Source organism: Antedon mediterranea, chromosome 6 (genome assembly GCF_964355755.1).
Source record: "Antedon mediterranea chromosome 6, ecAntMedi1.1, whole genome shotgun sequence".
Lineage (NCBI taxonomy): Eukaryota > Metazoa > Echinodermata > Crinoidea > Comatulida > Antedonidae > Antedon > Antedon mediterranea.
Genome location: NC_092675.1, coordinates 24,237,335 through 24,256,342, shown reverse-complemented (window position 1 = coordinate 24,256,342; position 19,008 = coordinate 24,237,335). Strand labels below are relative to the sequence as shown.

Here is a 19,008-nt window from a genome sequence, read left to right as displayed (position 1 = left end):
GTGTGTTTTTGATTGAATTTAACCATTTATTATAATAATAATATTATTATTTCTTTTTCATTTTTTTTTCTATGGAAGTGATTAACTTTATTAAAACTACAAAATAACATATTCAAAGTCTGATTTAATAACTTAATTTTTCATGTTTTTGGCGTACAATGCATTTTTAAGTAAACAACTTTGTATATTAATATAAACATTTAATAACATGTTTTATTGTTTTTCAAATGGTGATATATAAAATAAATTACTTAAAAGCGTAATGAAATTATTTTAACCAGAAATGACGTAGTTAATAGAATTGTCGACTGAGGCCGCAAATTGTTTTACTTCTTTTGTGGCTAAAAATGATCATTTTCGGCGATGTTTTAGACTCTATATTTCGAAAACTACAATTCAGATTTTCGTAATTCTTTCTTTATTGTAATATTAATACAAAATTCTAACAGATAATGTTTAATTTGGTTTTAATTTTGCATCATTATCCCTATAAGACAACATGACTATGCAATGCTAGAACATAGCCTAGGCCTATATTGATCAGGTGTAGGCCTATGTACAGGTAATGACAATAATTGTGTCGTCAAATTGACAATTCTCGGCATTCAAACGGCATGAAGAAATAATATTTATTTGGTCCAGCTACCACGCTCAGAATATAAGTATATAAGGATAATCGAAAACAGAAAATGCAACAACGACTTTCATTTGAAATGATTCTGTTTTATAGTATCTTATAAACATTCTTATTGTAGAGGTGCCAATGCATATCGGTGGTCAAAATGATCGATTACAAGATTTGTACACCATTTATTTTGACAGTTTATTAGCCGTGGTGTTCTATTATTATTTGACACACTGTTGTATCCAAACACTATTGAATGCATAATTATACCCGATACTAATATCCTAACTTCTTAACAGTCTTTGCCCGTAATATTAGTGTACCGTGCTGCAATAATTTAATTTGACATTGATGTGACGTAGCTAAAAAGCTCAAATGAAAAATCTATGATTTTTATGACAATACAATTTTATTTACACTTGTCCTTTGATTCAAGAATTTAACAATAGGCAATTACCCCTTTATAATTATATAATTTACGATAATGTAACCCTGTTTTTAAATTTAGAACGGTTTATGCAAATGCATGGTATATTTTTGGGATTATTGAATGCCTAATAGAAAATGTGTTATCACTGTGTACTAATTGAGAAATGATTGTATATGTGAATTTAGGCATAACGTCAATATATGCTTAAGCCGGGCAATTCGTTGGGAAGGAACAGTGTGTTGAGAGCAAGGCAAATACCTGGTCTTAGTCGTCTTAATATATACATTATTTTATATGAAAGCAATGATTAAATATATTTTTATATAACATCATGAACAATCTGTTACTTGGATTAATCTTCACCTGCCTTTGGGTGGATATTAAAGGACAATCTGCGATTGAAGGTGAGTGATTATGTATATTGCAATTTGGGACCGATATCGGTTCTTACATCCATCTACACCGCTGTTCAGTTTAAATCTTCCACACCTATCCCCCGTTGCGGCCCAACCAAAGCCCATCATCAACATACATCTTTCTCCAATTCGTAATAGGACTTACCGTACTTTTAGAAATTAAAAATGTACAGTATAATTTACCGATATGTTTTTTAAAATGTTTTATTACTACTTTATGATTACTCCTATTACTTATAATCATGAGTTGTTCTCAATATTTCTTCTACCACAATAAAATGAATACATAGTATACATAGACAAATTGTGGTTGAGTTGTTAGTTTTTACTCACATGATGTATTTTGTTATATATTACATGAACACCATCTTTAAACGTAAGGTTGTTTTAACGTATTAAAATACGTTGTGTAGTATAAGCTGTACCTTGGATATGTGAACTTAATAAATAATAATAGGATTTTTATAGCGCACATACCACTCAAGAGTGCTCAAGGCGCAACTTCTAGACTATACTGTAAATTTTACCAATATAACTGTTTCATTTATCTCAACATTACATGTACCCTTTATGCCTTTTGAAAGTCATTATCTCTCTATGTCAACGCTTTTCTGTAAGTTTGCTTTTTGAGGTCAAAACAGAGGATTGGATGTGTAGCATGTAAGATGTAAGTTAATACAATAACGTGTTAGGCTTGTATCGTTGAGAAACATTTTTTTTTTCTTTTGATAGATAACTTTTTTATGAAAAAAATTGTAGACATGTTGTACAATCCTGGATCTTTAATATTAGCCTACAATGAATAATTATCGTTGTTATTAACCTGCTCCATGCTCTTGTGCATGTATTTTGTTCACGTGCCCCTGGGAAAATAAACAAAATGTGGTACTACATACTGAGCTGAATTTATTTTAAATTGATGATTCTACAGAATGTTCAAATGATCAATTTCGATGTGAGAATGGAAGATGTATCCCGTACAGTTGGCATTGTGATGGAATACGGGATTGTACTGACTGCAGCGACGAAGACAATTGCAACGGTAAGGTTTCCAAACTTCTTTTTAGAGCCCAACTGTTCTAAGCTTCGATATTATGTGGTAGGATGACCTGTTTTTTTCCACGCAGTCTTATTGCCATCCTTCCTAGTATTTTTCAACCAGGTCTTATGGCTAATTTACAGTGGATGGGAGTCAACTTTTGAGTTACAAAATCTCTTTGTACGTCTACTAGACTGACTTTTAAATGCAATATGTGTGCCTACGTTATTTTAATGGCAAATGTTATCTGTCTTATTCCCTGTTGGTGCAGTACCCACTGCTTACTTGGGCTCGAATCTAACCACTAGCCACCAGCGCAAGCTCGGTTGTCTAGAAGTATGAACGCCAGGCTAGTGATCTGGAGGTCGTGGGTTCGAGTCTCACCCGAGAATGACTTGCGATTTTTTTTCGAATGTAATTAGTATGAAGTAGAAATTACGTCAGAGTAGTGCAAAAAATCTGACCCATTAGTCATATAGTCATATTCTCTACTCAAAATCGCTATAAGTCTAATAAGCTGAATACTGACATAACTCAAATTCAGTGGGCGATAATAATTATATTACGAAGCATATTAATTAACTAGAAAGCCACTCAAAGAGTGCATACCTCCGCCTACTGTAAAATTCTCCAACATAAGATTTTTCCGGGAAATATAGGCCTATATATATATATATGTCACTTGCACTGATGAAGGGCTAGTGTTGCCCGAAAGCTCTGCTAACTTTTCTGGCTGTTTACTTTATCATTTTGATTTAGCTATTCGCTTTTTATTTTTTTATCTCCATTGAGATCCAGCCACTGATACCCACAGCATTGTCATTTTTTTCAGTAATTTGCCTTTGGATATATATATATATATATATCGTTGATGTGTTTATATATATATATATTCGAATGTAATTAGTATGAAGTAGAAATTACGTCAGAGTAGTGCAAAAAATCTGACCCATTAGTCATATAGTCATATTCTCTACTCAAAATCGCTATAAGTCTAATAAGCTGAATACTGACATAACTCAAATTCAGTGGGCGATAATAATTATATATATATATATATATATATATATATATAAACACAATAGGCAAAGAACATTAATTCTAAACCGCCCGGTGATATACTGAAATCTAATTAATTAATTTGAAACGATAAAGATGAGGAAATCTGTGAGAATGAGAAAAAGTCGCCCCAACCTAGACTCGAACCCGGACCGCCTGATTGATATGCAGATGTCCTAACCATTAGACCACTGGGGCTTTCATGGTATTGTTCGAACTCGATTGGATAACGACTCTTTAACATTCTCGGCGTGGTACGGCGGAACAGCACTAGTCCTCAGTTGTACGCACGCGCAACAGAGATCAAATTGATACGCCCTCATCTTTCAGTATTTTTATTCACGAGACGGGATCTCCGAAGAGATACTTTTATATATATAAACACAATAGGCAAAAAACATTAATTCTAAACCGCCCGGTGATATACTGAAATTTAATTAATTAATTTGAAACGATAAAGATGAGGAAATCTGTGAGAATGAGAAAAAGTCGCCCCAACCTAGACTCGAACTCGGACCGCCTGATTGATATGCAGATGTCCTAACCATTAGACCACTGGGGCTTTCATGGTATTGTTCGAACTCGATTGGATAACGACTCAGATTTCCTCATCTTTATCGTTTCAAATTAATTAATTAAATTTCAGTATATCACCGGGCGGTTTAGAATTAATGTTCTGTGCTTGATTTGTTTATATATATATATATATATATATATATATATATATATATATATATATATATATATATATATATATATATATATATATATATATATATATATATATACACACATTTGTGTGTGTCTTAATGATGTTTGTGATTTAGGCTAATTTCACTACAAGCATGTGTATGTGAGTTTGAATAGCTTCAGTTGACTAACAATCACAGCAACGCGAAAATCAAACGAATTTGAAAATAGGTTTTTTAAACTACTCGCATAAAAAAAGTTGCACATTAAATAAAATTATGTTTTAAAATTACAAATCACAAATTCTTGCCTCTTGTACAAAAATGAAGTTTTTTGGACAAGTAGTTCTCGAGAAAATGCAATTTCAGTTTATTTGTTACTTTAAGACTGCTCGCCGGCTTGTGAAAAATTCTGTCCTACCTTTTAACACTAGCAGGTCTGAAAAGTATACTAAAAAGTGGTCCAGAATTGGGACCATGGTCCCAAAATTTAATGGAATGGTCCTTGACCACATATCTATCTAGTCTGCACATTTATTTTGGTAATTATTGTAACTACTTTTTGAGTAATCCTGCTAACAAACAGACAAACAAACAAACAGACAGATAAACAAATAAACAATGGTGAAGTTACAGAAAAGCGTTAGTTTATTTTTTATATTTTCAGATCCCCCCCCCCCCCAAAAAAATCACATATATTGCTCAATTTACATTTACATACAGACAATACATCAATATCTATATTATTATTATAATAGAATCGAGGCTAAACATTCAATCATTTATTTCCCAAGTAGTTAAATTTCGGAGACTTCCATATTTTCATCTTATATGTCATTTTAATTCATTGAAATATCTATTCTTATATAAAAAATTGTAATTTAGCGCTTTGATCAACTTGGAAAAGCGCTATATAAGCAATTATTATTGTTATTTATCTATGGTTAATCGAATTACGTGCTGGTGTGACATTCTATGACAGTGGCATTACATAAGCTGTACCAGTAATACTAAATAGTGCGTGAACAACCTTTAGGTTGTTCTTAATTTAGTGTGAAAAAATTGTTCTATTCTGATTTGTGTTTACTTAAATAACCACAATGACCTATCAAAGTTATACCAAGTATAAACGAACAAAGGGTTGACCTTCAGCGATCATATCTTATATAATTTAATACACGGATCGAAAGGGAAGTATGTGTGTTGGGGAAACATCATATTACCGCTAAAAAGATTGTTGATTTTTGTATTACATTTTATTATTTATTATGTCTATGACTATTGTTATTTAACCTATGCTACACAACAGCCTCAATTCAAATTATATCATTTGCATAAAGTACATGGTATAATTGTTAATATACGTTGGTAGAAAAAACATAGCAGCAGCATCTTGGTTTTGGTTTTGGTTCTGAGCTCTACTTTGTTATAATGAAACACATATACAATATTATTATTATTGTTTCTAAAATAATGAGTGAATTGCCACTCATATGCATTGTATATTGGGTTATTTGTTTAAATAATAATAATAAGAATTAAGTGAAAATGTAGGCCTACTTGACGTCACCCTACGTTTTCACGATAACAGTGATGCTATTTATATCCTCTGGTTACCTAAAGATTGAATAGGTATTAGCACAAACTAGCAATTTATTGTTCCAAATCTGGCGTTGCGTATGACCAGGTAATCCGTTTCAGCTTGAACTATTATACAGTGCAGTTGAAGCATCGTCGGCCTATTGTTGGTTTCCAGGGCGTTTTTATTTATTTTATGCTTCTATGGTGTAATATTATACCACTTTGAAATGTCAGTGGAAGAGAGGAATTCTCGCCAAATATCAATCTATTATTCAAAATCCACATGACGTTGTTTATACAAGTTCTTTTATTTATTCCATGCCTCCAGTTCCTATTTTTAATACTGCAGTATCGTATCTGTTTAGCAATATATATATATATATATATATATATATATATATATATATATATATATATATATATATATATATAAATCAAAGAGCTGCATAGGCAGGATATAGAAAAAAATCAAGATCAAATAAGTTAAAACTGCCTCAATATAGATTTATTTTAACGACATGTTTCGGGCATAGCCCATCATCAGGTGAAAAGAATTGTAACAAAGGATAACATATATAAGTCACAAAATTACATAATAAAACAAATCAACCAATCAAAGATGTTAACAAACAAAAGGCATAGTTATAAAGGCACGCCTCCAAAAGCTATGGTGTACAAAGCAGGAATGGTTGCTTATAAAGCAACCATTTAAGGTCTATTAAACTAAAGACTCCCGGATTACCTGTAGCCACCCATTTTTGTATTTATTTATTTTATTTATTTATTTGGAATTACACCTTTAGATCGGTGGCACACTTAGCACAAAGGTGCATCCTTCACAATATAAAATATAACAATTAACAGAAAAGTAAAAAAAGGCAAAAGCAACTATCAACCCCTATCCTACCCCCCCCCCCCCCAATTTACATCGATACATACAGTAGATCATTACTTTACACAATGAATACAAAACAAGATATAGTAAAAGTGTATAAAATAAAATCAGCTGATAAACACAGCTTATTACGAAAAACCTCCAACTCCTCCCCCCCCCCCCCCACTTTTTTTTCAATTTACTTAATGTAGCAATGTAGATAACATAGTTATTGAGTCATGGAATTCAGTGAATCATTTCGAAATTGCCATGCTTGTTTTAGGTATCTTTTACAAAAACTATCCAAAATATTTTCACACTCTTCATCAATTAAATTATCTGAGTATCCCAAAATATATTTAAGTTTGTCATTTTCAGGAGAAGTATAAAAAGTATCAAACATATCTTTGCTGCCATTTCTATACATATCCACATATAAATTAAATAATTCCTGGTTACGTATATTATTTAAAGCTGGACAATTAAGGATGAAATGATGGATGTCTTCGTCCGAATTTGTACCGCACAATTTACATTTTTTATTATTATCAATATTCCAATTTGCAGTTCTATCATTCAAAGGTAGAGTATTTGAACGAGCTTTAAATTTTAATGCAGCACCTTCAAAATTAGTTTTATCAATTAAGTAATTTTCAAGTCCAGGTTTTGATTTTAATGTTTCATAGATGTGGAGACTTGATTTATTTTGTAATTCAATTCTCCATTCATCTATCATTATATAGTTAAGTTTTCTTAAGATTTCAGAAATTGGAAAGTAGACTTCTTTATAATTTGAGAGAGTGGTGAAAATATTTTTGGATTCACAATTACACTTCAAGAGAATATCGTTTATACAAGATAGAAACTTATACCTTAAGTCTTTAAATTCACAATTAAGTTGTAGCATTCCAATAAACATAATTTTTGGCCATCGATAATTTTCCATCTTTATAATTCTATGGAAGTATTTCATACGAAGAGCGTTATGAATCTCGTTAATTGGAGACCAACCAAGCTCTCCATATAAGGCGGCACAAGGTGTATTTCGAGGTGCTTTTAAGATATAACGTGCCATTTGGAGCTGGAGACGCTCTAGTTTATCTATATCTATTCTACTTAAAGAGCACCATACTGAACAACAATAATGAGCATTCCCTTTCGGATATTACTATTTCTGGTGTTAAAGTATGTAATGGTTCTGAGACATCTCGTAGAATTATAGAAGAAAGAATAATTGTAAAGCTTGGCACTCTTGCCCCTACCGGCATAAATGTACAATTTAGATCCTTTAAACATTAATTTTGCCAGAGACATTCACATATTAACAATTATTTACACTTGAAGCTTTTGTCTTTGTTTTAAATTTCCTGCTTTATAAGCAACCATTCCTGCTTTGTACACCATAGCTTTTGGAGGCGTGCCTTTATAACTATGCCTTTTGTTTGTTAACATCTTTGATTGGTTGATTTGTTTTATTATGTAATTTTGTGACTTATATATGTTATCCTTTGTTACAATTCTTTTCACCTGATGATGGGCTATGCCCGAAACATGTCGTTAAAATAAATCTATATTGAGGCAGTTTTAACTTATTTGATCTTGATTTTTATATATATATATATATATATATATATATATATATATATATATATATATATATATATATATATATATATAAATAAAATAACAGCAGAAAACTTGGTTACTTCATTGTTTTAATCACTACAAATTTGTTTCGTACGACCAGCATGTAGCTGGCCGCACTCTTCAGGTGAAATATAAAACATAAGACTTATGTTTTATATTTCACCTGATAGTCCAGTCAATCTAATGATATACCCACCACAAATTGCAATAGTAACAAAGCTAGTATTTTTTAATTCTATATAATGTGTAGAACGACATACTAAAAGTCACCGAAAATCCAAGCATTGGGTCAAGGGGTCAGAGGTCAATAAAGGTCATTTTAAGTCAAAATTAATATGCCCCATTAATTACATATACATATTTAACCATTTAAAATACATTATATACAAGTGGGATTTATGTCATCCGAAAGCTTATTAAATTTCCTATTCAGTGATATCAAACTTATAGTCATAACATTTTATTTAGAATGTCATTTTTGCGGAAAAACACAACATAATGTGTCAATTTTGGCTAAAAATGTTGTTTTCGCTGTAAACAACAATGGTATACACACAGGGATACCCTGGGGTGAACATTTCAGTCCAACGCGATACACATGACCAGTTCAAGATGCAGACGAGTGACATCTCCGTTCCTGTTGCTTCTGGATGATCTACATTCCATTTTTTCCATATGGCATTTGTGTTGCCATGGTTACAGTATTTATATTGGGATGTATAAGTATTTTTTAACCAGTAGAAATACAAAGATGTTCAACAGCAGTTTGACAATGACCTCCATGTTGTATGACGTTCGGACCATCTGGGCTGGATTGTCAACAGACCTGGTGATTGAGAAAGTTTCTATGAGAAGCCTCAAAGAAAACCAGAGGTTTGACAAGCGAATATAGGAATGCGTACATTCAGACCAAATCTGCGCTGAAATGTATGTAATGCCTTGTAATAGTATCAGGGCGTTACTCCAGCAGCGGCCAACATAAGACCTTATGGCCACACGTCAGGAACACAATGGCAATTGAAAAATACATTTGGTTACGACTCAGAGACTTCATACCATTGACACGGGAGTTACTGCAGGTGACTTGGAATATTAGCAATGTGGTATTAAGCATTGAATATTTTGGCCAGAAAGTCTTGCAATGTATTCAAGATCCTGGCAATAAAGTCATATGTGTGCATCAATCCTACAGTTCCAGAGGAGACTCGAGGTGACTTTGTTATCCACCACCACTTTTTTAAACTACCAACTTACAATACTTTCAGCTAATAAACCAACATGATGCCATGTGGAAACAACTTCTTCTGAATAGTCTAATACATCCAACTCACTGAATGATGTCTAGTAGGCCTACATTTTAGATGGTAGTGCTCTACTGCACAGCATTCCATGGAATAGTGTAGAGATCTGTAAAAAATATTGCTCTGCATAGTCTTTGATAATTATGAAAGCGGCTCATCCACCAAATACGGCGCACATGGTAAGGCGGGTCAGGTGGTAGTGTCCCTGTACATTTTACCAGTGACATGTTCCACAAAATAGGATCACTTTCTGTAACAAACAACAATTTATAAATCTTCGTAACTAGTATTTGAACAACATGGCAATGAGTGAATGCAGCTGCTGATGCAGATGTTCTTTCGGATAGTACAAAAAACCATTGAATCAGCAAACAGGAAAACATCTGTCATTATCCGATGACACGGATCTACTAGTGCTCCTCTGCAGTCAAGCATTTAAAACATCTTGTGATATTCTTTAGACTGGAGCTGAGATGCTGGATCAAACTGGTTCAAACAGTACTTTTGAGAGACATCTGTGATAACCTTCTGTTTGCTCATGCGATACTGGTGACACAACATCCAGAGTTTTCGAAATTGGAAAACAAGTGACTCTAAAAAAAGCTGGTCATTGCACTTATTTCTGACATTATGCTTTAGTCTTCAGATGCAAACAAGCTACAAAGGATGATATTGTGGTTGCTAGAGAAAATGGTTTAGTGCGTCTGTACAATGGACTACCTGGACAACGTGGAATGCCTTTGACTCCATCCCATCTACAAGTACAACCTCGCATATCGCCAATTTCATAATCGTACCACAACCAAGGTACTTAACATCATGTTCAAGTTCAAGTTATCTTTTAGCAATGGAGTGGGGTTGATATGTGTACCGAGGATTGGGGATGGAAGATCAGATGATGGAAACATGGTTCCTCTACACACAGACTTAAAGCCAGAACCTGAGTATCTCCTTGAAGCATTCAAGGTAACTAGAACTACATGTGGTGAATGCAATGGCATTGCACTGTACTAATACCCGAACAAGAAAGTGATACTGATGACATATAAGTTGTGAGTCCTTTTCTATTTGAAGGATTAAACAATATCATGGGTATGTATGTATGCATGTGTGCAATCATGTACTCGAATATATGCACTTGTGTGTTTTGTACAGAGACATAGACCTATTGTAGAAAGGAATAGTTAAAATAAAAGAAAATAATGAAAAAAGTGGATAATACATATAAAAGTATAAAGTATATATATATATATATATATTTGACCGAATTGTTTCGATCAAATCGTACTAAAGATAAAAGAAAGTACAAGAAAATAACAGAACAGAATAACAAGGGAATATATATTTGGATGAAGTGTAAAATCATTGTATTGATCATTTGAGAATGAAATGAATAAAATAGTGGTTAACGCCACAAAAGAGAAAAAAAAAAACAATATCATCCCACACGGAGCAATTCAAATAAAAAGGTCTGGATTAAAATGATCTTACAAAATATCACAATATACAGTACAATATAACAAGAGTCAAAGTTCAAGAATTTAAGAGTCGGATGGCAACTGGCAAAAACGAATTTCTTTTCCAGTTTGTTCTACATGCCGGGCATTGAAAGCGACGCCCATGAGGCATGAGCTCGAAATCACTGAAGAAGGCATGGTTAACATTTTTAGTCGCGTGGAAGCGACTCTATAGTTCACTATGTCGGTCGGTCGGTCGGTCTGTCGGTCTGGTATCACTATGCGTTTTATCGCATTCTGACCTTATCTTGATATCAGTTTAATCTAGCTAGGTCAATTTTTCACAGTATATTCCTTATGGCCAGGAATCGATGTGGTTATGTTTTCACGGTGCGCAATAAAAAATTACGCGGTCTACGCACGATTTAACGAAATAACGTTTGTAATCATATCTTCACAACCATGAATCACAATTAAATAAAATTTGGTACTCATAAATTTCAGGGCATAAATCATCATATGGCAATACAATTACGTGCGTAGCGCATGTAACGCATGCGTACGCGCGCTTAAAATTTTCAAAATTTATTTTCTATGAAATATGAGTACGTTTCTGGCAATTTTAAGCGTTTACAAAATTGCCATGAGTGCGCATATTTTTGCGCGCGCACTGCGCGTTAAATGTTATTCCGCACTCTTTTTGCCCGATTTATGTTTTCTTGACTTACTTTTCAACTCGAAATTACGTTATACGAGCACGTCAAAAGTGACAGGCTACGCACGTGTAAATTAAAAAAATATAAATGTTTTTAAACATTTCAACATTTTTAAACATGTTCAGTAATTTCGGTCAGTATAGTTCACTATGTCGGTCGGTCGGTCTGTCTGTCTGTCTGTCTGTCGGTCCGGTATCACTATCCATTGTAGCACGCGACTTTTTTCTAGAGTTTGCATGTCACAGAAGGAAGATAAGCTACAAAGTTGACAACCTATTAATTTAGAACTTAAGTTAACAATTCTTTGTAGTGAGTTTCTCTCTTTGACCCTAAGACTAAAAAACCAGCATATAAAGGAAAAAAGTTAAAACGTTCTCAATAAAGGAATTATAAAAAACCATGAGAATTACTTTATCGACATTAAAATGGTTCAGCTTCCTTAACAGATAAAGTCTCTGGTGTCCTTTCTTTACTATTGCCTCTGTATTTAATTCCCAGTGGAGATTGTCCTCAAATATAGTACCTAGGTATTTAAAGGAATGGACAATATCGCTGGTTCGTCATTTGTGGGGGATACCAGAAGGCTGCGTCCTTTCTCCTTCCTAAAATCTACAATAATCTCCTTGGTTTTGGTCACATTGAGTTCCAAGTAGGAGTTTCCACAAAATTGGATAAAACCATCTAATGCGGAACCATGACCGTACTGTGAATTTTGAAGGAGAGACAGCAAGACAGTGTCGTCAACAAATGTGAAAAGATGACTATTGTCCTGTTTGCTCCGACAGTCATCCGTGTATATAATTTCAATTTTCTTCTAGCTAGCATAATTTTTCCTATTTCATGAGGATACAATAGGTACAAGAAAAACATTATTTGCACCAAATACTTCCAAAATAAAAATATAATATACCGGTATATAAACATAATTTAGTTTTACGCTATTTTAAGAAAATTTGAGTTTTTGTAAAAGGTCAATGACCTTTTGACCTCTAGTTACGTATAACTGTTGTATTAATTATTTTTTTAATGTATATTATTAGTAGGATATATATACTCTACACATTGGTACTAATTAAAGCTATTTAGATATTTTGATTAAATGCATATACAATTATGGCACAATATTACAGTTAATCAATTTTTTAAGGAAAAAAATGAGTTTTTGTAAAAGCTCAATAACCTTTTGACCTCTAGTTATATAAATAAATGTTGTATTTTGTTTTTTTAAATTGCATAATAGAAAAAAATATATATTCTACACATTGATATCAAGATTATTGAGATTGGATTATAAAACCACAAGTTATGGGCATAAATGTTACCCCCTACCCCAAAATATTTATGGAATAAAATCACTATATAGTTGTTGAGATTGAGAAAAAATTAATGTTTCGTTACTATTGCAATTTGTGGTGGGTTTACCTCTAAATATCACTAGATTGACTGGACTATGAAGAGTGCGGCCAGCTACATGCTGGTCGTACGAAACAAATTTGTAGTGATTAACACAATGAAGTAACCAAGTTTTCTGCTGTTATTTTATTTATTTATGCTCTACCTTGGTATTGAGCACTCTATCCAAACGGTCTGAAAATTTCAACCTGAATATATATATATATATATATATATATATATATATATATATATATATACAACAGGCATAGAAATAAATTCCAAACCGCCCGGTGATACACTGAAAATTATTTAATTAATTTTTGAAACGATAAAGATGAGGAAATCTGGGAGAATGAGAAAAAGTCACCCCAACCGAGACTCGAACTCGGACCGTCTGCTTGATATGCAGTTGCCCTAACCATTAGACCACTGGGGCTTTCATGGTATTGTTCTTTAACTCGATCGGATAACGACGGTTGGAACACAACTAGTCCTCAGTTGTACGCGCGCGCACCAGAGATCAAATTGATACGCCCTCATCTATAATTCAGTATATTTATTCACTAAGCGGGATCTCGAGAGATACTTTTATATATATATAAACACAACAGGCATAGAAATAAATTCCAAACCGCCCGGTGATACACTGAAAATTATTTAATTAATTTTTTGAAACGATAAATCAATTGTCCTTCGTAGCACTGTGTAAATTATATATAGGTTATGAGATTATGTTCCGAATACGAGCACTGTTTCAATAATTTGACAGTATTATTTATATATCTATTTACGTAAGGGCAAAATTCGGTAAATCACGCGTTATTTCTAGAATGTTTACTCGATGGTATATAAAGTTGGTTCGTACTTTTGGTACTGATTTTAACCACCTGATGTAACCCTGTTTACTAATTAAATTGAGTTCGGTAATTAGTTATTGACGATTAAAACGAATTTTGGTTCAACGATTTGCCCCAAATAGGGGTGTTTTCTGATCGTGGTATACACTGTCTAATGGATGTCAATTTTAAAAATACCCGCATACAATAATACGAGGACACTTCGCATTTTCCTATCTCCTCCTACGATAATTGTTTTTAATAGCTGAAAACCGGTTGAACAGCTAGAGTACAGCGTCATAATGTTGAAGACAGGCCGATTTTCCTTAAAAAATGCTATTTTGATACATTTAATATAGGTTTATACAAATGTATTGATTTGCGATGAATGGAACATTCCAATCTCTGTTCCACAAGAGTCTATTCCCTCAGGCGTCGTAAAGGCAAGTACTGTATACTATAATATAACAGAAATTCGATCCATTTTTTTTCAATCTGTGCTGCAGAGGTTGGATATAGATTTTTTTAAACGTATAATGAGCTAGCGTTTTCAGTCGCCGTATATTATGTACAAATCTTTATTATTGCAGTTAAACCACCCCGGGAACCACCACATCATCACCCTTCCCTCACTGGCATGAGTAGCGTTGTAAAGCCAGTAGAGGATAGGCCTACGGTGGTACGAAGGATCAACAACAACTTTGGTGGGTAGGGTAGGAACCAACTTAAGAATGAATTGGCTCTAGAAACAATTGAAAACCATTAGGCCTACTAATTAAGTTGAGTTAGAAAATTTAATATTTATTAACGATTAAATCGAATTTATGATTTGCCCCGAATAGAGGTGGTTTTCACAAATTGTTTAACATTATAATAGTAATTACATCGTAATGTTTTATTGTGTTTAGTGGTATATTATTTGTAAAACATGAAAACAATTAATATTTCGTTACTAAATGGATAAAGAATATATTTAAAAATTGTTTCTGTTTGCACCCATCCTCTTCCCCATCCCTCAACCATAAGGTTACATACAAAACACAAATTAAGTTTTTTTAAATTTGACTTAAACAATTGGTCTTATTTTGTGACAAGTTTCTCTTTCGGAAGTAATTCCCAGGGTGCTAATTTGAGTTGAATCACAGTGTCTATTTATTCGTTCCTGTAAACGACATGTATTATTGTCCTGCATTATTGTACATTTGAAATCGCCAGTTTTTTAACGCTGAAATTATTATGTATTCGAGAACCATCTGTGGGCACGACCTAGATGGTGCGCGAGCGAAGCGAGCGTACCATCTAGTAATATATAATTTACACAGTGATACGCAATACAATAATATATATATATATATAAATCCGTAGGCAAATTATTGAAAAATGACAATGCTGGGTATCAGTGGCTGGGTCTCAATGGAGATACAAAATAAAATAAGCAAAATGCTAAATCAAAACGATAAAGTAAAACAGCCAGAACAAAATAGCAGAGCGTTCAGGCAACACTAGCCCTCCATCAGTGCAAGTGAGAGTACTAGGAGAAAGTAGACAGTCAGAGTCTTCCCGGATAGTATTAAGCAGACAAGCGATGACTGAGTGGACTGGAATAAAATAAATAAAAACAAAGGAGACACAGACTGGTGAATAGAGGGTGGAGGAAGTATTAAAGTTGACTCTTAAATTTAGACCTAACAATACAATAGCCTATATTATTGTTATGATGTATTATCTACAGTGTAATTGATTGTAAATTGAGGTGCTTAGGAATTTATTCTGTAATAATGCCATTTACAGACGATAAAGCATTATACGTAAAGTTACGTACACAACCTTTCTTAATGAACAAGACATAAAGGATTTTTCAATAGTTCTATGACGTTTTTTTTTTATTATACATATTTTATGTTGCATTTTACGATACGAATTTTAAAGAGACACTTAAAATATTTTTAAATAATTATTTAAAATGTAAATGTCATTATAAATATATAATAATAACTTTATAATTCTTTGATTTACTAGGTTGTGGTGGAAATGTGTATTTAAACACAAGTGATGTTGTATACATTAGTTCTCCGAATTACCCTGATGACCATCATAATCACCACAACTGCGAATGGATTGTGAGAAGTCCGCAGAATACAGGAATTCTGCTAACCTTTTCCGACTTGGATCTGGAAAGCTGTTGCGACTTTTTAATAATCACCTATGTTGACTTCATTGGCAATACAGTGACTGAATATTTTACTGGACAAGATAATAACAACCGTGTCCTTGCTAAAACCAACATAAATATAACATTTCAAACTGACTATTCAGTGGTTAACAGAGGATTTGAATTACAACTAAATGTTATTGACATAGGTATGTTTACATTATAAGTAATTAAATAATATTATTCGGATTAAAGAGCATTCTTTTATTAAACAGGTTGTTTTCTGATTTATAATGTAATTACAAAATATGTTTTAACTTTGAAGATTGTCCTGGACATTTGTGTTTGTCTGGTAATCACATCGGTGTATGCTTAGATAGTTCTTTAGTTTGTGACGGATATGACAATTGTGGTGATTGGACTGATGAATGGCACGCCGACTGTCTGGAAAGTGAGTTAAAACAACTTTATTAAACATAAAACGTTTTACCTAAAACTCTAAAATGCAGGTCTAAAATGTTAATGATATATCACTTATTCTTATTGGTATTATTTGATTTAATGAATAACAATGTGGGGCGTAATACCATTAATTAACTTTAAAAATTAAATGCAAACAAACATTTAAATTTATTGTATTTTTCAGCACCAAATATTACATGTGGAGAGCGTCACTTAGATACACCACGGATTATTGGTGGTGAGGATTCCGATCAAGGAGAATGGCCATGGATGGTTTCTTTGCAGTACAATAATCAACATATTTGTGGTGCATCGGTGATCAATGAAAAGTGGGCTGTAACAGCTGCCCACTGCATGTAAGTTATCTACAGAATCTTAAATTAACAAAAAGTAAATACAAAACTTGTGTTTAGAAACTAAACTATGTATCTTTTGTTATATTTCTAGAAATCGTAACATTGACGCATACAGTATTGTTGCTGGTGAAAGAGACATAAATGATGGTGAACGTGACTTAAATGATGGTGAACGTATAGATGTTGAGGAGATAATTATCTATCCATATTACAATGACTATACAAGTGACAGTGATATTGCATTGATTTTACTCGCTACTCCACTGACATTCAATGACAACATACAGCCGATTTGCTATAGCGACACAAAATTCGAACCAGGAACACAGTGTTATGTTGCAGGATGGGGCGTTTCAGGCGATGGTAACAATTGTGTAATTTATTTATATAAGTTAAATTTGATTAGTTATCACAGTTTAATACACTTTAAAAGACTAGATAATAGTATTTGCAATCAGTGTTGCATTTATCACTACATTCCTTTTGCCTTTTGTTAAAGTCTATTAATTCTAACAATGTTGATATTGCTGTATTTAAACAACAAATAATATATTATTGTCTTAGTGTAAATTTGATATTATTTAATATTGAATTTTAAAGGTTCCCTTCCAAGTATACTACAATATACAAATGTCCCATTGGTAGACATAGAAGAGTGTCGAAGAAACCTAAGTGGATCTACTGTCACTGATAACATGATCTGCGCTGGTCATCCAGAGGGCGGCAAAGACTCTTGTCAAGTAAATGTTTGCTTTTGTTATATTCACAGTTTTTCATAAACGTTTTTAAAAATAAATTCTTACCTCTATGAACAATGAATAACAGTTAATGACATTCCTCAATCCTCAATAATCTTTTGTAAGATACATATTTACGTTTTCATCTACAACATCGGAAATGCTTTATAAGTGAATTCAAATTGAAAAAAATACGAAAATCGAAGCATTATATTCACACACACGTTCGTTAACTAACAAATAGAATTTATTGCAATACCGTATAATACTTGTAAATGGAAAATACAGTATCTGTGCGAAAATATGTGGAAAGAATTATTATATATACATATTTTGTACAGGGTGATAGTGGTGGTCCCTTGATGTGCGTAAATGGCAGTACATGGCATCTTGTTGGAATCACGAGTTGGGGATATGGTTGTGCGGAACCAAACTTTCCAGGTGTATACACCAGAGTTTCTCAGTTTGTTGATTTTATCAATTTTATTCTGACATTTGAAATAGATGGTAAGTCATTTTAATGAGGATAAATTAGTGTGTGTGTAATTTCACAACTTCATAATTACAATTGATAATTACACCTCCTTAATATAAAATAATATCCATTTTTCCATATTAAATCCGTATAATGTAAAAAATAAAGATACAGTTATTTCAGGAGATGTTTCAGCCACCATTGATTTATTATTGTTTTTCTTGTATGGAGCGATTCATTAGAACATTATACCCAAGTCCTGTTTTATATTTCAAATTTTTTATAGTTCTGCGTGGATAGTTAGTGAGAATACGAGTGGGTGTATTGTAATGAATAATAACAAAACCGTACTGAATTATCATTATTTTTAGAAATCCGATATTCGACTTTAATGAATATAATTGAACAGTAATAAAAGCAACTATGATTTACATTTTTGACACAACTATAAAACTTTCAGAGTTTATCCAAATATTCTTATGTGTAGCCTAAATTGGACAAAGTGAGATGGTCTTTACTATAATATGTTAAAATAAAACTAACTATATTGCACTCTTTACAGATGAAGATAATTGGCCTTACACATCGGGTAAGTTCCCTATTTACAATATACATCGACCATTTAAACATTTATATAATAGTATATTTCAACAATTGATGTATAGTAAGCCTGTTGTCCTATAATTGGCACATTCTAGAATATATACTCTAAACACTTTCACCACTTATAAGAATTCATACACGGGTTAATTTCTTATAAC

General features: G+C 32.7%; 1 protein-coding gene across 1 annotated transcript; it reads left to right on the top strand.

Moving 5' to 3' along the window:
- Positions 1-10,567: 10,567 nt before the first annotated feature.
- On the top strand, positions 10,568-18,931 carry LOC140052516 (serine protease 27-like). The gene is made up of 8 exons (XM_072098125.1): positions 10,568-10,646; positions 16,085-16,426; positions 16,543-16,668; positions 16,864-17,035; positions 17,127-17,398; positions 17,636-17,775; positions 18,114-18,279; positions 18,810-18,931. The coding sequence occupies exons 1-8, from the start codon at positions 10,568-10,570 to the stop codon at positions 18,929-18,931; spliced, it is 1,419 nt and encodes a 472-aa protein (XP_071954226.1).
- The last annotated feature ends 77 nt before the right edge of the window (positions 18,932-19,008 follow it).

What these genes read in the sequence shown, in the direction of transcription:
- LOC140052516 (XM_072098125.1), top strand. Translation starts at nt 10,568, where the DNA reads ATGGTTCCTCTACACACAGACTTAAAGCCAGAACCTGAGTATCTCCTT. An exon ending in GTAACAGCTGCCCACTGCAT is followed by an intron (nt 17,036 to 17,126) that starts GTAAGTTATCTA and finishes TTATATTTCTAG; the next exon opens with AAATCGTAACATTGACGCAT. An exon ending in ATGGGGCGTTTCAGGCGATG is followed by an intron (nt 17,399 to 17,635) that starts GTAACAATTGTG and finishes TGAATTTTAAAG; the next exon opens with GTTCCCTTCCAAGTATACTA.